We start from the raw sequence: 26,799 nt of genomic DNA, 5'->3' as shown, positions 1-26,799 counted from the left end.
CGAGCCCCAGATACATGGACACCCACTTGTCTCATGGGATACGATGTGCTATTGGCCAGATACGCACATCTTCACACCAGCTGCGGATTGAGACTGGGAGATATAGCAGAGTACCAGCAGAGGCCAGCACATGCCTCCTGTGTGACCTAGAGCCTGAGACAAGAGTTACACTACACATGCCACTGCCCCCTTTACTACGAGATACGCAGCTCCTTCCACTTCTTGTTCAGAGAGGGCTTCAGACCACTCTTCGGAGTCATGTGGTACAAGGATCAGAGATGCTTGGGTCTGTTTTTGCTCAAGCTGCGCAGACACAGAGAGAGCCTGATGAGGGGAGAGGCCAGACAATCTCAGAGACGGATCACAGACTTCTTTAGAGCAGACACTGGACACCCGGAGGAGCTACTACCACAGGAGAGCTTGCCGCCTCACACTAGAGGCACACTGAAAAACCGAGCGATCAAACTAGGGAGATCCAGATGCCCACGGTTGCGGAGGACTACACAGCATCGACGGAGGCTGCATCATAGGATTCGGATCACTCTGGCCCGACATGCACGACGCCCGGTGAGGCTATTGACCATGGAGGAGATTGATGAGATCCGCCAAAGACCGATGCTGGATCTTTTGTGATCTGTGATTTAGCTATCCCACCTAGTTGCTGAGATCACACCTAGCTGTTTCGGATTCCATAGCATTTTAATATGTCAATTTATTTTGTCATTTTTGTTACTCTGACTTTATCTCAGATCCACCACATTGTAACTTTTTGGTCTCATAGGTCATTCTGACCTTCTGAAGACGTTAATATAACATTTCATTTCATTTCATTTCTCTCTCTCTCTCGTGTATTTCTCTCGTCTTTGCACGCTTCCGCATTGTGTGCTTTAACATAGCCCTTTGCCCAATAAAATCAATCTCTATAGCTGCTCCGTTGGAGCTGAGAGCTGCCTGAACCCAGACCCCTTTGACGAAAAGGTAAGGAGCCGACCAGTCCACAAATTACTGCTCTGTGATGGAGAGCCCTGTCCGAATATTTGACATCATAATCTAACTCTCCAACCAGCCGTACTAAAGGCTCCACCTCTGTTGTAGTTGTCATGAAGCTGAATTGCCGCTCTGCAAATGCCAGCTGCTGTTGAACTGTAGTCCAGGACACAAGCCCAAAGAGCTGCTGAATACAACAAGGCGCAAGCGACGCTATCTCTACAAGGCTGCGGCTGAATCGACTGCAGGCAACAGGCCTTTGGGCTTGGGGTTATCTTTAAACTTGCACTTTATTTGTTTATTATACCTGAAGTGGAGTGTAACCATAGATGTTTATGTTTGGTCCTATAGATAGGACGTTTCTAGATTTTCTTTCTCTCTTTCTTTCTTTCTTTCTTTCTTTCTCCCTCTATCTCTCTTTGAGCAAATAGAAGCAATATTCTGTACAAGAGACCTCTGGGGATGCTCAGTGAAGCCTATCTCCCAAAGGAATTACAGACTAGAGGAATACAGTCTGTACTAGCTACATCAATGTCATATAGAATGAGTGCAATATAAACCACCATGGAGGTGCATAGTGCCATGTAATGTGTCCATGGTTCATATTGAAGAATACTTACGAACAAGTCCATAGTCAAGGAAAGAATGTTACGCTGTTTCGCTACGCTGGAGGAACCTGCTGATGTATTCGACAGGCTGCAAAAAGTATGCACCAACTCCGAGCTTAGGCCTCTTAATTGTATCAACATTCATGGTTTCATCTATCCTTCAACGCCTAAATTTAATCCTCTCTCCCCCTTGTATCCACCTAACAATGCTGCCTCACTTAATACGGTTTGTTTAACCGTTTGGTTCTAGGTCATTTTAACTGGTTTCTGTTGTTATTAGCCTTGTGATTATTGTAGTTATTGTCGTTGACCTTTGAATTTGGACACTTACTTGCAAAATGGACAAAGCAGTGATATGTATAACATTTAACATTCTTGAAATAATCACCATTGGGTTTGGGCTTATGGTTGGTATGGAGCCTGAATCTTTACGGGTTGGTTGATTGGGTGTTATTGTGATTACTTGCTTGATTATTGTGATTACTTGCTTGATTATGTATGTGGTGTCTTTTCTAGATAAATGGCTTCTTGAAATGTCTAGACTTGTCAAAATTAGAAGAATTTTGGCGCTTTCTTCCTTGAGTAGTAGCTTGAAAACCATTGGGTGGCCAATGTCCACCATTTCTTTTTTCACTATTAAGTGCCAAAGAAACTTGCTTCTGCAAGAGGAGGATTATACATATCGACATCTATACCTAGCTATGGTAACAATTTCCAATCTGATACATCCAACATGATAGAGCAAAGACCACCACATGAAGATGCTTTGAACACAAAAGCTAACTTTGGAAATGTATACGACCCAATATTACGATGGTAATCAAAATTAATCATTTCTAGGTATTCCTTTTACCCTCATGTATTGTTGAAGGTCAAGGGTAAAGAGAGATCACTATTTTGCTTGATGATGGGAAGAGTCGTGATTTTATTTCTTCACATTTAGGACGTCAACTTTTTCTCATGCACCCACCTCCCCCCCCCCCACAAAAAAAAAACAAAACAAAACAAAACGGCTCCTCCCCATTGTCCTATTCATCCCTACCCCCATACACCCTTCTTTTGAAACACATCATGTCACTCGGTTAGCATAATAGGTACAAGTAGCGTCTACTACTAGAATCACAGAGCATTTTTGTTAGCAAGCAAAAGTATAAACAAACCTGATTCCATTCTGCATGGAGTTGTGGATTGCTTGCATGTTGCCTTAGGCCAGCAACAATGTCCAAGTCCTTTATCCAAGCTTCAGTACCAAGCCATTTTGTAATTACGTCTCCAAGGGCAGGGTTGCCAAATGCAAGCCATCGGCGCTTTAACAACACAAGAGGGATCAAGGTTTTTATTGGTGGTACATAAAAGATAAAAGACAAATCCCATTCGTTTTCTGCATCCTTTAAGTTATCATCGTTCCAAAAAAGACGAGAAAGAAGAAAACAACGTGTTACATTAACTCTTGTCAGAGGCTAACAAGAACCTACTTGTTCCAAGTTACAGCCTCACCACAACCAAATGCACCACGATAAAGACAAACTTTTTCCTACAGTCTGAAGCAGAACTAAAACACTATAATCTCCTTGTTTTCAAAAAGCAATAACCAAATGTATCAGCTCCTACGTCTTTAAGCATGCTATCCAGCCATTTCAGGAGAATACTGCCAGACATTTTTCCAGAGTCAACCTTGATAATAATTACTACTAATTCATCTCCATCTAATGCATAAGCGCAAGAGACTCTCATTGTTTAGACTCTTCTAAATGCTCAAAACAAGCTTCTAGCAGACAGCAAGAACTCAAAAATAGAGGATAAATGAAGCAAGTTACTGAAAAAAAAGGTGAAAATTCAAGTGAGATGTACACGTCTGTGTCAATGAGGTTCTCAGCTGACTGGAAAAAAAAAGTACACAATAAACGACCAGAAAAGCATCAAAGGAAACCATTATTGTAAATGTTTGGCCACAGCTCAGCATGATGATGAGTTGAGTTTAGCCCGATTTCAGAACATGTACTAGAGACAAAACACATAGGTGTGCAGGTTTTTTATTTTTTACACAACTTTAAAGACTAATCAAAAACTGACTTTGCAGGCCTGTCACTGACTTGCGTGACACCATCCATCTTACTCTGAACTTGTAACAAAAATCGCTTTCTAAACAACCTAAAAGATTTAATCAAGCGGTGGTTTTGCAGGTCTGCCACTCACCTGGGTGACACCATTTGTTTTACTCTGAAACTTGTGAGGCCAAATGCTACAGAAGTCCTGCAAAGCCATTGCCAGATCTATTAGCATTCTCTAGTAATACTGAAGATGCTTAAGACAAAACCCAAAAGGCTAAGCAACAAAGGACAGCACCTTCAAGAGAGTAGATTTGATATAATTTGCATGCATCTGTGAGACTGCATTGATTGAATGGCAAGCGACAATAGCCAGATTGCCCATACGGATCGTCTACACACGGTTCAGGGATAAAAGACCAACACTACAATAAAAGAAAATGAAGAACACTACTTTTCAATATGCAGCTACTTATTGCATTTACCTTCACAGATCCTTCTTCAACAATGGACAGACGGGCCAACCGGCCAAAATCAGATCCGACCTTCTTCTTTGCTTCTTCAAGGAAAACACGATTGATCTCATAAATAATCTGCAGCACGTGCCCAAATGATTCAAAATCAGCTGCTCTACTTGATATCAGACACTCCGTCAATAAAAGACTCAAGAAGTGTAGAAGGAAGCAATTCCTTCAGTACAAGAGACCATCCTTCTTAAAAAGAGTAGTATGGCTGCAATGCAATCCAATTACTTGAAGAGAACCAATAAAAGACTGACTTGAGGCACTTACTTATAGACATCCTGACGATGCCTCACTTTGATCAAATCACTTCACCAACGCATTCCCTCAATTCTACCTTCCTATCACCTCTTCCCCCTTTGCTCGTTCCCCTGTCTCACTTCATTAGCCTTCTGCCGCCCTTTTCTTTCTCAAGACTGGTGTTAACATGTTTTCCTCATACTACTAGACCTACCACCAAGAGTAAAACCAAGAAAATGCCATGGACCGGATCACCTGCTAATCAATGTCAGTGACTCTTGTGTCAAATAATGCACCGCAAGTGAAGATCTAAGCAATCTTTGATTCAGTGTAGGCAATGCAAGTTTGAGGATGCCATATGATACAAAATATACAAGCCATTCGTGAGCCACCACCCAACAGAGGCTTGGCAGAGATTACACGAGTACTATGTGCACACAGTTGTTTCAAAATCCAAGATTTGGCATCCCCAAATGAATACCAGAGCAGACCCCTGCATTGAGCCCACCATAACCTCATCCTACACCTTTACGTTTTAACAGAGAGCAGAGTAGCCCATCCTATGGTTGGCAAGGGTGGGTGGTTTTGTGACATGCCAGGGGCATAGCACAATTTCATGTGATAGTTGCAATGCAATTATCCCATCACCAGAGGACTCATTCCATTCGACAAGAGGAGATCAATGCAGAGAATTGCATCTATCAGGATTCGGCTCTATCACAAGAAGGTTGACACTGAGGAGCATTACATTCATTGACAAACGGTCTACTTCAAAATTCAAGGCCCTTTACCTATTTCCTCTTTCAGGAAAATTTTGTACCACTGAGTCAGCTGAGGAGTTTGATTATCAGAGATGCCTTGGGCTCTTCTTGCTAGAGCTCAAATACCATCAGGACTCTTCTGCGAGATAAAAGACCAGGTAATCTTGGTGTTTTTGACAGAGAATAGGACACACTTCTCTGAATTCACAGCCATGTTTACTCCTCCGACTCCTGCAACTTTCTTCATGTGCCCACCATAGAGTTACAGAGGAGGGGAGAAATTCATGGCCCTATCCAACATGAGGCACCCACACCTCCAAATCATGTCTACAACCTTCACCGATCTGGGTCCTCGCCACCTGCCACAGGAGGTGCCTGCAATACGCTTTCAACAACCAACTCATGAGGGAGATACTGCAATAAGCAGATTGCTTCACAATCTGCCCCATTTTGCAGATGTGACCTCACAAATATACTTTCAGATCTTTAACTTCAACCTTATGGGGGCGGGACACCTGCAATAGTTGTACAATGTTTTGCATCTCATATGCTACTTTGGGATTCTCCAGATATTATCTAACAGACTTCCTTCCTTACTTTCACCCTCTTTGTAAACCAAAATACAATGAATTTGGTGTTGAGTTTAACAGTGGGATGTCCCGATGAATCCTTATGCTGATGTGGTGTGCTCGACATTAGTACTATGTCATCAGGATAAACCATAGGTGCTATACAGATATCTGTAAGAGATCACACCGAGCCTCATCCGGTAGCAAAATCTACTAGATCATGTAAGACGAATCGAAAGAGGGTTGAGGATCGCAGGCAGCCTTGCCTAACACCAAGTGCCAGCAAGCCCCCTATATAAGTCTCCTTCACAACGTAGCAGCCCCTTAAGTCATATAATGCAATAAGCCATCTCAGACTCCATAGTGACCTTAAGCATATGTCCTTGATGCAAAATTTGTTGCAAGGCATTGTATCGAATGCATAACAGGAGATTATGAAGCAACCACACAGTATATGTCTCTATTGCTTTGCATCCTCATGAGGATCCTCAATGTGTCATATAGATGCTTAGTTCCCAAGTATCAAAGCTCTTACAATTAGGCGCAATAGTATGCGTTGCCGTGCCGTGGCATGTACATGATGTGAAATAAAAATATTCACCTCTCTCTTTATGTTTTTTGATGCATGGGAATACAAGATACAATGTACATAGTACAACATGTGTGAAAGCGGCTATCACGATTGGTGTCAAGTACATACCTATTTGGGGAATCATGGCTTTGGATGTAGCAATGTTGGATGTTCTCTTCACTTTATATCATGCATACTTTAAGCATGAAATTTGAGCTTAGAGGAAGTTTCGCACACAAATAGGGATTTTGCCTAAGTCGTCGTCTTTTTTAATGCTTGACATGGGTCATTCTTGGGTCATGGCATAAAAATGGTCAAACATATCTTGTTTTGAGGGGAAATGCACAAAAATTGACACATCAGCAATTTGGTCGTGCGTAGAAGCAAGGAGGCTCCTTACTTATGGCTGAGAAACAACAGGTTTTCCCCTTTTGGGTATTCACTTCATGGTTGCTCTGAGTGTGTAGTGCAACCCCGCCTCTCTTCCTTATTTTATATGAGCTTGTGAGGGTGTGAATTATGGCTTTCCTTCTTCAAAATGGTGTGAGGTTTTGAAAATGAGTGCTCTTAAAGCTCTGCAAAACCAGAATGTGCGGGAATTGAAGGAGAAAGCTCGAGTTTTCCTATCAACAAATTGATGTTATAACTATGCAATTAGAGGCAAGGCTACAAGATTCCTTGAAAAAGGTTTAAGTTTTGAATGGGTTTTGTGCTTGTGTCTGGATTGAGCTTACATGGCTGAACTTTAACGTTTTCCATTTCTCTTTGACGTAAATTTGGTTGTGAAATTGTGATCTTTTTATGACGAACTCGGTCACAATTACAATTACATTCCCAGCAGATGTCGAAAGAGGGGTTGTGATGTCCCTATCACAAACACTCTTAAGATTTTAAACCACCTTTAAGATGTTGAACAAGAGTGCTCTAGCCTATGAAACTAGCTACTCTGTCAGCTGCAGCTACTTCAGCGGGCTATGAATGGTCTTGTTATTAACCCATTCTAAAAGGCCACAAGCTGACTAGTGTTACACTAACACATAAGGACATGCAAATGAGGAAACTATCTTAGAACCTCCATACCCGGACACATGGCCTTACAATTTTACATAGAAAAGAGATGGTGTTTTCTTGCAGAGAAGATCCATGAGAGCCCTCACATCTAACACTAACAACATGACACTTGTTGGAGCATTTAGATATATTTGGCATTTATAACAAGTTCTCCTGTTCAAATAAATTGAAGTCTCCATTTATGTTGTACGAGAAATCCTTCTCTTGCATTCAGGATCTCAAAGTAGGACCAGAGAAGTGGGCATAGCAGCGGACCATGCTCTTGACATTTTCAGTCTCCTTTTAGTACATTACAACTCAGGTGTCAAGAGGGAGGACACATACCCGCTATACATTTACACCTCTGTCTGTACAGAGGAGATCTATGGTCGTCTATGTACAGCAGCCAGGCCAGGACTCTCAGTGGAGGAGATCACCACTCTACTGACTGAGACATTGCATGATGCACAGCAGAGGCATATCCACACATTCAGCCTGGACCAGAGGCGTCATTCTGGGAGCATGCCTCAAAGCAGTTGGTATGACGAGGAGTGCAATGAGATGAGAACACAGCTTCAGAGAGATCTTCCCCTAGGGGTCATTATTCACAGATAGTCTCGGATAGCCTTCCTACGCCTTGTGCGACGGAAGAAGCGCGCGTTCCTAGCTCAGATGGAGCAAGACTTATACCAGTTGTTCTTGAGTAGAGACTAAGGAGAGGCATGGCGTCTCTTCCGAGCACTCCCATTCCCCATTGCTTACTTCCGCTGATGTATGGGGTCAGTATGCAACATCCTTATATACGGTCCCTGGACAGACACCCCTTCCAGATGCTCCTGAGCCATGCCCATCTTTGAGTACCTTCTTTACCACTGAGATGGTAAAGACGTGCATTGACAGGATGAGAACCAATAGGGCAAATGATATATATATACTTTCATAGGTTCACAATAGTCTGAACTCACGAATTATAAGAGGGAATAAAGCACTCATAAAACTATAAAAGCAAGGGACGCAAGAAAAGAAAAGAGAGAGAAAAAAAAAACCTAAAGTCACTTTATGCTATGAAACAAAACTAGATAAAGCACTACATTACTAACGTAAAAATGTTTTTAGAAAAGGGACATGCAAAATAAGATGACTCAGCTTACTTGAATAAAACTTAAAACAAGTACTCAACTTTAAACAAGAAGGAAAAAGACATCTTAAAACCTTAATCCTAGAAATCAAACTTCACACAACAAATTCTAAAGGAACAAATTCTGAAGTCCTAACGTAAGCTAAATACAAAATTGAAAAATGAATACTACTACAAACCTACGAAGAAGAGGCTGCAAATAACCAAAGAAGTATAAAGGTCCGAACTTGACAATATGTGACCTCAACCACGTTGCTTGTCCAAACAGGAAGAATAAGATCATCACCTTTATCATGCATAGCTTGGACAACAGCTATGACATCCCTACTCACGTCGTCGGTGCCCAAGAGTAGGTGCAAGTTTGTATAGAGGTCATTCATGCTTTGAACGTACTCTACAAAACCAACGAGCTAAGTTTCTATCACCCTCCCGAGGTGATGGACATACTCAACCATGATGAAGGCTAGCATTTGTCAAGCTAGAGTAAAAATACTAGAAGCGCTAGAGATCAAACAACAAAATAGTGTGTTACTAAGTCAAACAATAAGTGGGCTTTTAAGCTCCCCACTTTTATTGAATTTACTACTGATTATCTTGAACATTCCAAAGGAAGAAACACTAAAAATAAACTTACTACCATGCTTTCTCAATGTTCTTTTGAATGAGTATCCTTTCTCAATGAGTAAAGAAATAAGATGGCACGATTGAACAAGAAGCAGATTTACTAGAACAAAGACGAGAAAATCTAAATAATTGAGAGCACATGACACCATACTTAACTAAAAGAGAAATGTTCGAAGAAATGTGAGGCATACGGATGATATTTAGATTGGCATATTTTGGTTCAAGGTGCTTATCATAGATATCTACCTCTAGTCCCAAGGGAGTCTGAAAAATCTTAGGGTCTAAAAATGCACAACAATCACTATTTGTGGTACAATTAAGTTCATAAAACTCCTTAGGATAAATTCCTCCACCTACAAAACTCGAATTCAAGTACATAAAATCTTGAAAAGAAGGAACGTCAGGAGTAAAAAGATCATCTACAAAGCGTCTTACATTGCATAACTTGTGTAAAAATATTGGGCAAGTGTTAGCAAGGACAAGGCGCTCCATAAAATCAAACTCATAAGTAAATAGATAGAAATTAGCAAGAAAAACAACACAATTGGTGCCAATAGGGATACCAATTGTTTGCTTGCAAAGATTGTCATCGACGGTTACATATAAATTGTCCAAAAAAAAATCTAACCAAAATATGATGTAAATGTCATCTACAATCCTGATGAATCTCTTTCTTCCTTCGTCTACATCTACATTCTTACTTTTTAACCATAAGAAGTCAAATTCTAAGGCTGACATTTCTACTAGCAATGCCTTGTACCTATCCTTCTCAAGCTTGTAGGCAAAAACTTTTGAGATAAGAGACTTGACTCTAAATTTAAGGTCCTCTAAATTTAGCTTCGTATATAGTGTTGTGAAGTCAAAAGTTTGGCATATGATCATGAGGGTCTAGTATAAGAGCACTTTATACATGCTAGAGATATGTTGCAGAGGTTCTTGCAGTTCTGTTCAATCGTGTCATGTTGAGGGTCTACCTAAGACTTGGAGACTGCCTACTCTTGTGCCTATCCTTAGGGCAAGTGATCCTATGGAGCCTGGAAACTACCGTACTATTATGATTGGACACACCTTGGCACGGTTGTATGCATCTATCCTTGAGCAACAGTTGAGCAAATGGTCAGAGAGCGAGAGCATGCGTGCAACGGGACAGGCCGGTTTCAACAAAGGCTTCTCCACTCTTGACGATATTCTGACACGCAGAGCCATCGTTGAGGAGGGTAGGGCACATGGGAGACGGATTTACTGAAGCATTTGACATGGTGCCCAAGTTGGTGGATACTAGGAAGTGAACTCAATTAAGGCGTAAAGTCAAGGTGAAGCATTTGACATGGTGCCCAAAGCCAGATTGATGCGCAGTCTACATGAGATGAGGTTGCCCAATGAGTTGATTTGGGGGATCATGGCTCTATACAGATCAGTGATGGGACATGTACGCACCTTAGAAGGGATATCTGATTTAGTTCACTCCACTATTAGAGTGAAGCAAGACTGTCCATTGTCTCCTACCCTCTTTGGTATTGTACATAGATGACGTTTTTTATTACATTGACAGAGAAGATGACAGAGGTGCACAGCTAGCAGGGACATGGATTACATTGTTATATGCCGATGATATTGTGTTGATCCCTGACTCACCGGAGGGTATGCAGCAACAATTGGATGCACTACATAGCTTTGCGGAGGATAGTGGATTGTCTGTAAACCTTGGTAAAACCAAGGTCATGGTGTTTAACACCACCCCACAATGGATCAAGAAATCAGCACCTACATTCACCTATGGCCAGGAGACCATGGAGTACACAGATGCATACACTTATCTTAGGGTAGTCTTCACTGGGCCAAGGTTTTCTCTGAAGAGAGCAATAGAGACTAGACTGACCAAAGCATATGCGGCCTTGGGAGGATTGGAGAGGATGTGTTCATAGGTTCAGATCCAGGAACCCCGAACAAAGATCTGGCTCTTTGATACCTTGGTAGCTTCAGCTATGCTCTATGGGGTTCACGTTTGGAGACCCTCTGTGGGTCAGGATGGGTAGAGAGGTATGGAGATTCCCTTGGTAGTTATGATTTCTCGGTTGATTAGAGTCAAGGCCTCCGTGCCACATGAGATCATTAGAGCAGAGTTGGCTTCCCACCCTATGGAGATATAGACGCTACCAGCTCAGTCTCCTTTATGCATAGCTTGTGGGATACTACCAACGACAGATATGCAAGATTGGCCACTTGTGTCCTCCAGACAGTTAGCTTTAAGGGGGACACATCATCCTGGTATGCGCAAATGTTATCATGGTTCCAGATGTAAGATATGCAAGATTGGCCACTTGTGTCCTCCAGACAGTTAGCTTTAAGGGGGACACATCATCCTGGTATGCGCAAATGTTATCATGGCTCTAGCATGGACAGGTTACCCCCCTTTCAGTACTCCCTTGATGCACCATCATTGTCTCTTACACAGGTGGAGATTACTAGACTCATTCGCCAGGATCTGACCCAATTGGACACTAGGAGGACATGGATAGAGCCGACACAGGAGTTGGGCACGAAGATGGATTTCTATAGAGAGCATCTTCTCCAACTCACACAGGATGGGTTTGTGATTCGACCCAGCTATATGGATACACATCTATCCCATGGGTTACAGTGTGCCATTGGTCAAATACGGACATCCTCACACCAACTTGAGATTGAGACTAGTAGATTCAGAGGGATACCAGCAGCAAGCAGGGTAGGCCGCATGTGCCATACAGAGATATATATGTCAATGCACAGCGTACTACGAGATACAGGGTCACTTCCATTGTCTAGTCAAAGAAGGCTTCGGACCTTTCTCCAGAGTCATGAGCTATCAGGACAAGCGATGTCTTAGACTGTGTCTACTTGAGTTACACAGATACAGAGATAGTCTACTGAAAAGATCTGGAGAGAAACAAGCCCAGAGACACACACTCGTCGGTAAGAAGAGCAGCTACTAGTGCAAATCTTTGCTCATACTCAGACTAGCCGTATCCTCATTGATCGAGCATCGGAACTAGGGAGGTCGATACGCCCACCACTGAGGAGAGTGTAGCAGGGCTACAGTGTCGTAGGCACCGGATAGACAACTAGTGGCAGTTGGGCTGAGTCCATACTGGACAGACTTTTGCCTGGGCAGTGACACGTGGCAGGCATACGGGTGGTGGTCTAGCGATCGCAGGGCCAGACCACAATTTTGAGATAGTCTTAGCTGGATTAGATATTGGTGAGCCGTTGGTGGCTCTTTATGGTTGTACATATCCGTATTGGGTTTTATCACATCATCTACTTTTGTGTGGTCAGTCGTCTAGAGTCTACCTTCTTGAGTTGTACACAGCACATCTGCACCATCCTTGCAAACTTGAGCCTCGACACACCCACTCTACCTATGAGATTTGGATTGGAGCTGAGTGTGCTGCCATGCCAAAGTCTGTATCGGTTTCTTTGGGTTTGTCGATGTTCATGTTCATGTTTAGGTTCTGCTGAGTCGTAGTGTTGTTGCTCTGTTGCTCATTGTGTCACGAGGACGTGGCAGTTATTAACCATGTCACAGAGATGTGGCAACTGCTAACCTTGGTTGTTGGTTTCTTTCCAATGGGGTTTATTTTATTTGTTTTGAGACCCTCTTTTTGAAGTAGCAAACGGTCGGACATTGTATGGCCAATGTGAACGGTAGATTCACCCGTAGACGGGAAGTGGTCAGCACTGGAATTCGTATGGTAAGAGGATGTCTAGGCTCAGAGCAAGATCATATAGGTCCCCCCGTCACACTTAGCAAGTTGGTGGATACTAGGAAGTGAACTCAATTAAGGCGTAAAGTCAAGGTGGGACTACCAACAAAAAGTATCCGACAGTTGGGCCACATTGCACTTTTGGATCCGGCTCCAATGAGGATAGATGGTCAGAAGACCAATGGGAGCCCAACGGAAGCATCTCCTAAAATTTAGGGAACTGCTATTTTGGGCCGTGAAATGTGTTTGCGTCATTACCTCCGGTATGACTAGGGGAACATTTTATAACTCTGCCGTGAAGTCAACTGGGCAACCGGTCAGGATATTTTTAAGCGGCGAACCCAAAACGGGCAAATGCTTGTAAATGCGCCAAGTGTCGAATTTTCATGCACTTTCCTCTTGCAGAAGAAGTGGCGCTGATTTTTATGCTGGGAGAGGCCTCATTTCAGCTTTTGTCACACGTTAAGAGCTATGGAGTGCTTCCTTTCCCTCTCATGTACAGTGTGGTGCTAGGAGTGATGCCCTGCACACTACACACTGCTCTCTCTCTCCCCTACGTGCAGTTATGTGATGCCCCACAAGAGGGCTACTCATTTGACTGATGTACAGTTGTGTGGGTTCATGCTTTTATGCTGAGGCAAGAGCCTCCTTGAGCAGGAACAGGGGTAGCTAACTGCTGCTCCAAAGCAGGCACTGGTGAGGGTCATAACCTCACCGTACAGGTGCAAAATCAGCGCTGTGTATGCGCTGTAAATTCACTGTTTTTCAGCCATACGGACGCCAGGACCATCGGGAATCGTGCCCCACTGGCAGAGGACAGTTAGGGGACTGTTTGGGGCTGAAAACAGGGCAAAAACCAGTAAATACAGCGTGCTGAATTTACTGTTTTTGGACAGGAATCAGAGGGTATACGCCAGTGCAAGCGAGTTCCAGCAGGGGAATTGGTTTCGCGCAAGTTTTGGGGCTGTTATGCTGCCGAAATTTGGCCAAATCAAATGGTATCTAGGTGGATACACGTGAAGGATTCCCAGGACCTTACCTTGTAATTTACCCTCCTAAAGAATAAAGAAATACCGAAAGGGGCGCCAATTTTGGGGCCTACAGGTTGTCGGGGTCTGCTCGGAGCATTCTAGCTTCCGAGCCGTGTGTGCGATTAAGTGTTAATTCTCGTCGCAGGTTCTCTTTGCAAAGTGCTCTGTGTGTGTGTCTAAAGTAAAGAATTTCGGGTGAAAGCCAACGCCTACCGCCCTACGGGCCGGTTTCACATTGTCTTTTGTGTTTGCATTCTATGGAGTGAGATATAACGCACATTGCACTAAGGAGCACCCACTATAGAGAGCGCGACACATTATCTCCGCTCCAAGTGCTCTCATTTTTGGCACGCCCGGTGGGACTTCAACTGAAGTTTCACTCCATTGTGCTACAGGTCGAGGAGCTAGCTCGTTTAAGCTCTCGCCCGTGTTGGCCTGGACTAGAGTAGTCCAGTTTGGTCTGTCCAGCTCAATACTAGACCAACTAGTATTGAGCCGGTCTAGTATCTCCGCTCCAAGTGCTCTCATTTTTGGCACACCCGGTGGGACTTCAACTGAAGTTTCACTCCATTGTGCTACAGGTCGAGGAGCTAGCTCGTTTAAGCTCTCGCCCGTGTTGGCCTGGACTAGAGTAGTCCAGTTTGGTCTATCCAGCTCAATACTAGACCAGCTAGTCTAGTCTCTCATCCTGCCTCGTCTTGGTCTAAGTCTCTCGTCCTGGTCTAGTAGTCTCTAGGATGGGTCTAGTCCTCTCTCGTGCATGTCTAGCCAGGGGTAGGTTGGGTCTAGTCCTCTCTCGTCCAAGTCTAGCCAGAAGGTCTAGTCACTCGCCAAAAACACAGAGAGAATCTGCGACCTGGTGCCACCTTGGAGGAGTTTGTTGCGACTGCTACTAGGATAAAGGGGGCAAGGAAGTTGTTTACCAACTCTTCTCAGGTACAGACTACCTCTCTACTCTTGGAGAGTCCATTTGACCCTTTGGCTTCTTTACGTAGGGAACTTGAGCCCTAAAACTACAACACGCTCTTCAAGAGGAGAAATCAATCTCTCTTAGACAGGAGAAGCCTCCACATCACGAGGCTTTGGATCAAATCAAGAGGGAGGTAGAAGAGCTTAGGTCTCAACAGGAGACTAAGGCTATGGTATGGTGCAGCGCGCTCTCCAGGACACCCTCCACAGGATTGTCCCCTTCGTGCTTATTTCCACTTCCACGAAAAGTCTCGACATGAAGACAAGGATTGCTACTATATCAAGGGATTGCAGCAAATACATCAAAGTCTCAATCCTTCTCTCCAACAAGGGCTAGCACCAACATCCAAGATGGTTTCCCCCTATGGCATCCAAATTACATGCCACCTTTGCTCAATACCCCTACTGTCCAAGGTATGTCAAGTACTTTTCCATCTCAAAATTTTTATAACCAGGCTCCCTCAGCCCCTCCGAGCTTCTACACCTCAGAAATCGGCCCATCTTATGCTACAGATGTGGAGAATACGGGCATTACCAAAGCAAGTGTCCTTTACCTGAAGGGTCTCCTCCTTGCCGTCACTCTCCGGAGTCTAAGGACCACTAAAGCAAGGATTGTCCCAAGCAAAGGGCATCCTCATCTTCAGGCCCAACTAACCAAAAAGAATTCACATTCCCGAAGATCAATCTGATCCCTGTGAACACCATCCCTCAGCCATCACTTGCTACTCATGCGGTTCGGCCACAACAAGTGGCGGAGCCCGCTGGCGTCCTCACACGGGCACAAAGAGCAGCTCTCGGTCTCAGCTTGCCAACACGTCCATCTCCACTTCCACAACCTGACCCAACTGACGAGCCCTTCATTGGTGCTAAGAGCAAGCCAACCTCTATGCTATCTGACATTGATGGAGCCTTTGCAAAAGCAATGGCTGACTTGCAACAGGTCAAAGTTCCAGAGGAAGCGCAGATCGAAGGAGCTAAGCCCACAGCGGAAGCAATCTTGAAGAACATCTTTCAACAAGTGTCACTTTACCATATGCTCCGGCTTTATGCAAACCTCAGAAGTGACACCCTCTCAATCACTCAGTCTCTATACCCGAGTGAAGGGCCTAGTGGCGGGCACCTCCCCGTACAGCCCTCAGAGTCTTACATGATTTCCTATCCAATTGCTCCTCTCACCGATTACAAAAGTCCTCGTCTCACTGTATCTATTCTTAGGTATCAATTCTCCAGTGTCATAGTCGATGGTGGTTCTGGGATCAATCTGATGCCAAAGTTCGCTATGTTGGCTTTAGGTCTGCAACCTACCCGCCTTGCTCCATTCACTATTACATTGGCCGACCAGAGGACAGTCTATCCAATGGGCATAGTAGACAAGGTGCCTCTGAAGGTACAAGACTTCACTTTTAGCTTGGATTTTGTGGTGGTCAATCTTCCCAAGGTGGAGGGAGGATTTCCTTTGCTTATTGGTAGACCATGGTTGTGGCATACGAAGGCTTGGATTTTTTGTGGTCAGTCTTCCTCACGTGGAGGGAGGATTTCCTTTGCTTATTGGTAGAACGTGGTTGCGACAGACTAAGGCATTTCATGATTGGGGAAACGACGCCATGTGGATACATACTCCTGGCTCCCCCATGCAACCAATTCGACTCAAAGGAGGCATGGATCCAGTAGTTCATCACAGCTCATTGTCAGTGCAGTCCAACCCTGACCTCAAGTAGCCTACCCCACCTGACGGGTCTGACGAAGTCTTGCTGCAGTGGTTGGAAGCTACCACATCGATGACGTGCTATGTGGTCTCTATTCAAGCCTTACCTGTGGATACACTCTCTCTCCCGGATCCTCATGCCGACACCAGTGACCCAAGTCATACAGAAGAAAGTGAGCCAGTCCCAGAAGCAAGTGTGTTAGTCCCTAATGACCATGCTTCAAGTGTTCCCCTGATGGAAGTCGTCGGCCTTGGTGAACCTATAATACATCATCGAAGGGAAAAGAAATCTCCTTTGCATGAGCTCGCCAACATTCCACCTCTTCCCTTAACATCCCCTGGGTCTGACGCCTCGCCCACTCCAAAACACTTTGCTGTGTCTGAAGACTTACCCTTCGAGGAACTTCCACCAGGATGGTTACAAGAGGAGTATGCGGAGTTTCCAATCGATCAAACACCAGCCCATGATGTCTCGAAGCTCCAAAAGGCAGCTCACTCTTCATCTTCTGAGGTGCCCTCTCCAACTACACCACCTGACCCGGTCAAAGACGTCAACCTGGGCGACCTTGACAACCCTCAGCACATCCTCTTAGCCGCTTGGTTATGGGAGCATCCCGTGCTACTCGATCAGGTAGTTTCTTTCATGCACTCTTTTAAAGGTGTTTTTGCTTGGTCTTACAAGGGGATCCCACCAGAATTGGGTGTCCATACTATCCCTCTGGTTGAAGGGGCTAAGCCCGTCAGAGGCCAAGCTTACAAGCTCAACCCAAAGTATGAAGAAGCTGTCAAGTCAGAGCTAGAAAAAATGCAAGAAGCAGGGATCATTGTACACGTGGAGCACTCTGAGTGGTTATCACCCATTGTGATAGCCCCTAAGAAGCAATCCAATAAAATCCGTGAGTGCGTCGATTACCGCGCTCTGAACAAGGTGACTATCCCAGACGGTTTTCCCACACCCTTCACTGACCGTGTGCTCGAAGATGTAGCACGGCATGTACTGTACAGTTTCATGGATGGGTTCAACGGATACAATCAGCTAGGCATCCATCCAGGTGATCAGATCAAAACGGCTTCTGTGACTCCCTGGGAAATTTTATTTACACTAGAATGTCGTTTGGGTTGAAAAATGTTCCACCTTCCTTCAATCGCACAGTATATCTCATATTCTATCCCTTGCTTACAGATCATCTTCACATCTTCATGGACGATTTTTCAACCTTCTCGGGTGCTCAGTGTTCAACCCCAGTGGAGAATCTAGAGGAGCACCACGCTCAGCTCTCTGCTATCTTCCTCAAGTGCAGAGAGACACGCCTGAAGCTAATTCCGAACAAATATCATTTTTTGGTCACTGAATGTATACTTCAAGGCCATGTGGTGTCTGCTAAAGGTTTAGCGCCTGACCCAGAGAAGATAGTAGCCATCTTGAAGTTACCTCCTCCAATCAACCCAAAAGGTGTTCAGAGCTTTGTAGGCCACACAGGCTATCATCGCAATTTTTTGGAATGCATGCACAAGTGGCTCAACCATTCACCCAACTCACCACGGTACAATGTGGCTATCATCGCAGGTTTATACGCATGTATGCACAGGTGGCTCAACCATTGACCCGACTCACCAGGGTACAGTGTGGCTATCATCACAGGTTTATATGCATATATGCACAAGTGGCTCAACCATTGACCCGACTCACCAATGCTACTGTACCCTTCCAATGGTCCAAACCTGAGGCTGAGGCATTTGCATACCTCAAAAAACGGCTCACTGAAGCACTTATTCTAGTGGCTCCCGATTGATCTCTTCCTTTTCATGTGATCAACAAGCTGTGGGTGCTTTGCTGACTCAGCCTAGTAAGGAGTACAACCTGGATCGCCATGGATCACCATGTTCACTATGTAAGTCGCCTGCTCACCAAAGCAGAGCGCAACTATAGCACCACAGAAAGGGAAGGTTTGGCTATTGTGTATGCTTTACAAAAATTTCGCCATTACTTATTTGGGGTCCACTTCACAATTATTATTGATCACCATGTCCTGCGCTATCTGCTTAATAAGCCGCAAGTTGCAGGTCGAGTATGGCGATGGCTACTCCTATTTCAAGAGTTTGATTTCGAAGAGATACTCGGACCGGGCAAACATATGTCCTTGCTAACCATCTCTCTCGCATTCACACAAGTGAAGAAGCAACAAGGGTTGCAAATGACTTTCCAGATAGCAGTCTCTCTAAGGTGGATACCACTCCAGAATGGTACGGAGATATCTTGCATTTGCTATCTATTGGTCTGTACCCTGAGAATGCGTCTCCACTGCAGAAAAGAAGATTGCTTTTGAAGTCTAGGCCATTCACTCTGATTGGAGGCCAGCTCTACAAGTCACGACTGGATGATGTTCCGAGACGGTGTGTCTCCCCTCATGAAGTTGAGAATATTCTAGAGGATGCACACAGTGGTCCCACTGGTGGCCATTACCCTGGTCACATCACCGCCCAGAAGATTCTCCCTCCCTACTTTCCCTCGCTCCACCTACTGGCGCTCGCCCCTACCCAACACTACTCGCCCCTCTCTACTCCTACTCGCTCCTACCTACTGGCGCTCGCCCCTGCCTACTACACTCGTCCCTCTCTACTCCTACTCGCGCCTACCTACTGGGCCCCGCCCCTAACCACTACCCCTCGCCCCTCTCTACTCCTACTCGCCCCTACCTACTGCCTCTCGTCCCTAACCAATACCCCTCGCCCCTACCCACTTTTACTCGCCTATCTACTCTAACCCTCTCTATCTTCCCTCGACCCTACCCAATCGCCCTAGCCCTACCTACCTCAATCGCCCCTACCCATTGCCTCTCGCCCTCTCTAACCTGCATCGCTACCACCAACCTCTCGCCTTGCGCAACCCATCCTCCTCTCTGTCCATGCCCCTATCTACCCAGTGATCTCTTCTCCCTATCTCCCGCTACCCCTCTGCCTATCCCTTTTCAATTAAGACACTACAGGACCCTGGTCATACTCCCCTCTCCTCTTAGCTATCGCACAAGCTTACGGCCAACAAGTACTGCAGTCCGGACAATCTACTTCCTTTCAGTCTGCACTGCATAGTGGGATATATCATTGCTCTCATAAATATCTACACGGGTATGTATGTATGCTTCTGTGGGATTGCTCTTGGAATGTAAACTCCTGTGGTAAGAACAGTATACTGTAAACACGATACAGCTTGCTGAGTGTACTTTTTCTACGTCCGTCTCTGAGTGGTTACTGAGATAATATGGCAAGTAGTACTTGACAAATCTGACGGGAAGTTTTGCGCAAAAAGCCTCCGCGCAGGGAAATACAAAGTAGTTCTGCACAGGAAGCGGAATCTGATCACAGCAGCCATGGTGTTACTGAGATGACTTCCAGTGAAGCCAGTGACAAGAGCTACAGAGTTCCCTCTCACATGGTAGATCCAAGTTCCAGCTCAGAATCACAATCAGGGTCGTCTAGCAGTCTAGAGGTGGATCCCAAGAACATAAGAAAGGGGGCACAACATGTGTTACGTCATGCAATCAGCAGACATCCTAAGTCCAAAAGACAAGAACCTTTCACATTAAACTTTCACCTCCAACTACCTCATCCTTCTCTAAAGGATATCTTTTCTCCAGATCAATTGCAACAACTAGGTCTGACTACATTAGCCGCTGCAGAATTACCCATTGATGTGCCTGGAGATATGGTACACGAGCTTTTGAACTGTTTTCCCAAAGTGCGGGGCCACAACCTTACCCCTACCAGGATTGGCCACGCACTTGGCATGACCACCTTCCCATCTTTGAAACCAGTCACACGCACATACTCCAAGCTTTCAAAAGATGCAACAGTTGAGGTGTATCAGGAACTGCTGCACTCTGAACCAGACTATGCACGGAATAAAGAGTTGTGGAATGTCTTTAAGTATTACTTTTTACTCAAAGATGCCAGAGAAACAAACAAGTTTTCCCACAATGTTTTCTCACTGTGAAGGACTCTACTGTTTGATCCACACAATACCTTGTGGATTTCACCAGATTCTTTACACATATTTACAGTCCTGGGTCAAGATGTTCCGAGCCCAAGTGCAGTCAGTACAATCTAGCTTTCAGTGCTTTGCAGCTCCTATGCTGGCTTGGGTTATTAACATACATATTAGCCTAGTGGAAGTGGATGCCGAGATAGAGTACGCACTCCAAAGTAAAAGCGAAATCGATCGCTCATACAATAGGTCTACTTGAGAAGAAAACAAAGAAAAGGGCTAAAGTGGTGAAGGATACAGCAGAATCCCTAATAGTATTGCCAGTATCATAGAATCAGCAGCTTCGACTGAAGCACCTTGTACGACGATCTTCATCTACTCCCGCTACTAGTTCGGGGACATGCTCAAGTGCTTCGGATCACACTATGCATGTTACAGTTGTGGCTTCTACACTGTGTGTCCCTCTCTATACTACTGCCATTTTCAATCCTACCACAGTGACTAGCTCCCAAGCCCCGTTTGGAGTTGCTTCTTCTCCTATGCCTATCCTTGTTACAGCCACTCTATCCGTCTCTACTCCACCAGTGAGACTAGCTCCCGATTCCCCACCAGAAGTACCACATGCTCATAGTTCACCACGAGCAGTGCCACTTGCCAGCCCTCTCCCACCTGACCATCTTCCACCTGACACTGCTGCACGTTGTTCCGCAATTTCAGACTCTACGTCACTTTTTTGGCTATCAGAGGACATCCTGCAGGAGTCCCGGTAGGCCATTGCTACCATTAAGCTTGGGGCGGAGCGGTTGGCTACTACTCACCAGCGCCACTCCGCTACATACGCAGCTATGGAGGGCTCTCTGTGTGTCGCAGAGAGCGCGATTGCAGATAGAGATGCTACTATTTTTGCTTGCGACATGCATTGCAAGAAAAGTCTTAAGTCATTGACGACCTCTGAGCTCAGATGCAGGGACTTTGGGAAGTGCTACTTCACAATGATATGGGATTTCAGGCTCCAGGGAGTACGGGATATGGCTGGACAGGGAAAGGCATACAGGTCATTTCATGGGACCCTAACACACTTCTGTCGGATACGGCCAGCCTCAGCACTATACCTACTATGCCCAAGGGTTTCAGTCGTCGGCTTCCTTACCCCATATGCAGTCGACACAGAGCGTTCCTTGCGACGGCCTTGCTGGTGCACACCGACATGGTTGTGTTAGTCGACGCCCAGAGTACACTTCATGCCAAATGCTCCCATCAGCGGCGCAGCAGGTGGCAGCTCCAGTCACCAGAAACCAGTTCGGCCAGAGCAGCAGAGCTTATCAGCAGCAGCCTCCCAGCATAGATTTGATGGCTCCTCCCCCAGAGGCAAATACTTCAGGCGTAGCAGTGGAGACGACTCTTTCTCTCGGTTGACAAAACCGCAATGCTTTGCTCAGTTTTCTTTTGTACATATAGTGACTTTTTGGGTCTGTTTTCATCATAGTGTTACTCTCACCAAGATAGTGAGTGGTTTGTGGCAGCCAACCTATAGCAAGGCTATAGTGTCGCAGGCACTAGACAAACAGTTAGTGGCAGTTGGGCTGAGTCCACACTGGACGGACTTTTGCCTGGGCAGTGACACATGGCAAGCATACGGGTGGTGATCTAGCGATCGCAAGGCCAGACCACCACGACCACAGTTTTGAGATAGTCTTAGCTGGATTAGATATTGGTGAGCCGTTGGTGGCTCTTTATGGTTGTATATATCCGTAGTTGTTTGGGTTTTATCACATCATCTACTTTTGTGTGGTCAATCGTCTAGAGTCTACCTTCTTGAGTTGTACCATCCCTGCACAGTTGAGCCTCGACACCCCCACTGTACCTATGAGATCTGGGCTGGAGCTGAGTGTGCTACCATGCCAAAGTCTGTATCCATTTCTTTGAGTTTGTCGATGTTCATGTTCAGGTTCTGCTGAGTCGTACTGTTGTTGCTCTGTTGTTCATTGTCTTCTGTGTTTGCATTTTGTGGAGTGAGATATCACGCACATTGTACTGAGGAGCACCCACTATAGAGGGCACGACACATTATCTCCGCTACAGAGAGAAGCTTCACAACATCGACGGAGACTACAGCAAAGGATTCGAGACATAGTGGCTCGACATCTAGAGTGCGGACTCATCACCCTTTATATCACCCTCTTTTATTTGGCACACATTGTATTAGTGATCTACACAGTTCCAGCGAGTAGCGCCTCTAGTTTCACCTCTTTTTCACTTTGGCATCTCTTTTTTGTACCCAGACATGGTATCAAATTCACCAGTTTGTAACGTTTTTGTCTCATAGGTCACTTTGGCCTTTCGAAGACGTTAATATAACATTTCATTTCATTTCTTCAGTTATCTCTGAACCTAGTTAGATTTTCATCTTTAGAGTACAACAGTAGATACATAAAATTCAATCAATAAATATTTCATTTAGTCTTACTTGAAGGTGACGAGGCAGAAGGCTTTCCATCAGCTCAACTGGCCATTTTTCAAATGATTCTGAAATTATAGTGTGATTAGTTAGGGAGAAAACTCGGGTCACGATGTTCCATGCCTCCTTCCATTCTAACCACTCTTCATCAATCAGCATTCGCATAAGCTCAGCAACTGCTATTGCTGGGTGTGTATCATTCAAGTGCAATGCAACCTGCAGCATAATATTTCACAAAACATGTTGTGTAAGTTCTATAAAACCAATTAAACAAAATTGCATCATGCTAAGAAGGCTCAAAAACACGCTGTTGATGGCATAACCTTGTTTGAAAACTCTTCAAAGTTTGAATGGGAGTCCTTGTACCGCCTTACTATGTCTTGTAATGAAGCTGAAACAAAAAAATACTGTTGCTTCAAGCGTAGCTCCTTTCCCTACATCCAACGACACCATTGCCAGTTCAGGAGGAAAACTAAGGTGATACCTTTTTGAAAACAAAATCCATAATTTTTAAATCCATATGTAACAACTTAAAGGTACAGAAGACAGCAGAAAATCAAAATAGCAAAAATCACACCAACTTCTTGCTTTTGCTCATGACCACCTAAGGGATGAGAATGGAATAAATATGCAAAAGATTGGTAGGTATCCCAATACTATAACAAAGAAGAAAAGTTTTGCAATTGTAAGAACCTGGTATGAGCGATCATCAGGGTAAAGAATACTGCTGATTGCTTCAGCTTTCTGCTTGTTGAGAATGGCATTGACATAATCTCCAGTATTGAATGCTTCCTTCAGCAAAACAAAAAAAATATCAAAATTTCATAGAAGTGTGAGAACTCTTGACTTTGTTTTATTCAAACCTGGCAGTCCACTTGAGACTGTGTGCATAGACCATGTATTCAATCGATCAAAATAAATGTACACAAACCTTACTACTAATAACAGCCAACCAGCCTCATCGCTAACAATAGCCAGAAAACATATGTAAACTTTAATTTAAACTTACCATGTCGAAACCACCACTGGGCTTTGCAGCCCACAGTCGTAAATTGATTGTATTGCTAGTATGGTACCCTGGGATGGGATTGTCATAGGCAACTGCTTCAACCTGAACATAAGGTCAGCACATCAGACTGTCACACCAACCCAACACCCAAAGGAAACAATGCAATGATACATAGACAGTATTAATACAGACGTCCAAACCAATGTTAATCCAAAATCATACAGCAGAGAAGGATGTTACATCTAACCATCTCGCCAGGAATCCACTTGTGAACGCTCCTACCATTCCGCATCTCCTCATCAACTCTGCCATAGAACTGTCAAGAGCAACAAAATTCTAATTTATTGGAACACCAACTTCAGACTGAAAATGTTTTAAACGGAGAAGCTTTTCGGTTGAAACAGGAAAAAGAAAATCACACTGATGTGGACCTATACCGAGACAAGGTTGTGTATGTTTGGCCTTAAAGGTTGCCAATGGATAAGAACAGCCAGTAAACGGACAGAACCAGAAACATACAAACGGACAGTACAACACTGAGAGATCCTGAGAGTACAGGGCCAAACCGTGACCGCCTTAGTCTGCCACATAGTCTTGCCATACAGTATGATCCCTAGCATTGCCCTGTGCATCAGCATCTGTGAAATGGTTCACATCTTTTCCTGACATGGTACAACCTTTATGAGCACTCATATAAAATGGGTTTCTTTTGTCTATGATCTACCTTTTAATATCAATTCTGTACATTGGCTGGGTCTTGTCCTTCCTGGCCGCTCAGTGGTTTGCATTTGCAAGAATTCTGCCACCTTTACAGTGCTAGTTTTTCAATAAGAAATATCTTTCAAATTATGTGAAAGACATTGCTCACAATGTCTTTCACTGTGCATGTGACCATACATCAAGTTTTCATATCAAACTCTATTCTCCTGGACCTCTAGAAAAGAATATTTTCCTACTCTCTCTACTAAACAAGCCCTGTAGCAAAGTGGCAAAAGCGCCCCAGGTAAAGTTTACACAACTTACCACATCTCAGGCCCACCTCCTATCTCCGCTGCCTGTCCTAAAAAATGGGAGCTTAATAAGCAGTGATTATGCACGCATCCTAGATGACAGTTTCATGCCATACAAAACTACTTGGTGAAGTTTCCTACACAAGGCATCCAACATGTACATCTCTCCCCTGCTCTCATACTACACAAAGGATCTATGTAAATAGTACAATGAAGGGGGGGTGTAGCAAAAGTCTCTATATCTTGCTCTTAAGTAGCATGAGTCGCCTCTCCGCATTATGCAGAAAATCTCACTCAAAATAACTAATATAAACAACAGATAATAGACTGTCAACAAGTGACATAGAGGACGTAGCTACAATGAATTATGAATAAGAGCACTAACAAGAGTGCACAGAAAATGGCCTAAATAATCAACAGCAATGGACCATACCACATTACCAATACAAAGGGACAGCTGGCAGCACGCTCAGCAACATACCAGAACCAGTAACCCAAATACATGGAGGTACTGAGCCACAGTTGTGAAGAGCGAGGGTGATTGTGCACTTAGGCCTTTGAACACTCTAGACTCAAGACAAGACTAGTATACTGACCCAATACTGAGGTAGTCCACTAGCTGTAGTGATGCTGATAGAACATATCTGACTAATCTTGAGATCGCATCTAAGGTCAGAGAGATGAGAGTGTGAGCACCATCACCTTCAAATTTCCAGTTCCCAACCAAAAGTGTACTACTGCTCTGTACTTTGGTCCACACTATCACTTGAGAAATCATGATGAAAATAGGGTTGTGAAGATGGAGAAGATGCAGGCAAGGCACACAGCACAAGAAGTTGTAAGTTGTAATATTGAACGTGCTAACACAAAGATAAGGCTAGTCCTAGAATGATGCCTGTACATACAAGCCGGCGGAAAAACCCTAGAACGTAAAAAACTAATCGACAGTCCTAAGGGAATTCACACACATCACTACCACAAATGATAATATGGTAACAAATCCCCTGTGGGAGTGAACATGAGCTAGTGCTCATGTAGAGAGAAGTGTCACACTCTAATGTAAAATCCACAAAAGGAAGTAAGCCCAATGCTTTAAGGAAAGCTTCGACCTCCTCATGAGACAAACTTTGTGAAAAGATTGAACGGTTGTGCATAAGCCGTGCATAAGCACAAAAGCCATGCTGATTTTGTAACAGTTCGTCTAGATCGTGGTCGACGACGGCAAGGGGCACAGCGACAGCCTGGCACTCAGAGTGGTCCTCTGGCGCCTGCCCAGCAGTAGTCGGTTCCCACGGGGAACCGTTTCAGTCCTTTTGAGCAGGATGAGGTCCCTCCTCCAGCCCCCACCTCAGCTTCACCCTCGACAACCCCTCCCCCCCAAGAGTTCCCCCACTCCTCATCATCCTCCCTCCCGCCTCCTACTTCTGCCGCCTCCTCCCCCGGCCCCTCAACCTCTGCCGCTCCCCCTAGCCCCTCTTCTCCACCTCTTCCCCCTACTCCTACTCCCCCCCCTCCCGCTCCAGTTCCAGAGCCGACCCAGGGGGCAGGGCCATCTCCGGCTGCTAGGAGATCTCTTGGCAGCGCCTTTGCCACGAGTCGCTTGGCGAGAGAGGGACAGCCTTTCTTGCGACCCCCTCTACAGGTACAGACGTCCCCTTTTGCAGCTATCCCTCGTGGTCTGACGAGCATGGACATGCGGCGCCGATGGGACTTCTTCGACTACCTCTTCACTCGTTTTCTCGGCGACCCCTCAGTAGACCATGAGGCAGCATGCT

At 44.8% G+C, this 26,799-nt stretch overlaps 1 protein-coding gene across 1 annotated transcript in view; it reads right to left on the bottom strand.

The window, feature by feature from the left end:
- LOC147460121 (uncharacterized) overlaps positions 1–26,799 on the bottom strand; it is a 204,813-nt gene that overhangs the window by 122,631 nt on the left and 55,383 nt on the right. Inside the window, exons 6-14 of the mRNA XM_086511243.1 lie at positions 24,262–24,330; positions 24,015–24,116; positions 23,699–23,797; positions 23,329–23,439; positions 23,015–23,221; positions 4,129–4,236; positions 3,942–4,037; positions 3,792–3,848; positions 2,756–2,902 (exon numbers count right to left, since the gene is read on the bottom strand). Of these exons, the coding sequence (XP_086367369.1) occupies positions 2,756–2,902; positions 3,792–3,848; positions 3,942–4,037; positions 4,129–4,236; positions 23,015–23,221; positions 23,329–23,439; positions 23,699–23,797; positions 24,015–24,116; positions 24,262–24,330 (996 nt within the window). The remainder of the gene's footprint in view (positions 1–2,755; positions 2,903–3,791; positions 3,849–3,941; positions 4,038–4,128; positions 4,237–23,014; positions 23,222–23,328; positions 23,440–23,698; positions 23,798–24,014; positions 24,117–24,261; positions 24,331–26,799) is intronic.

The sequence above is a fragment of the Adiantum capillus-veneris genome, chromosome 4 (assembly GCF_014529385.1).
Source record: "Adiantum capillus-veneris isolate H3 chromosome 4, ASM1452938v2, whole genome shotgun sequence".
Lineage (NCBI taxonomy): Eukaryota > Viridiplantae > Streptophyta > Polypodiopsida > Polypodiales > Pteridaceae > Adiantum > Adiantum capillus-veneris.
This window is presented reverse-complemented; position numbering and strand designations above follow the sequence as displayed.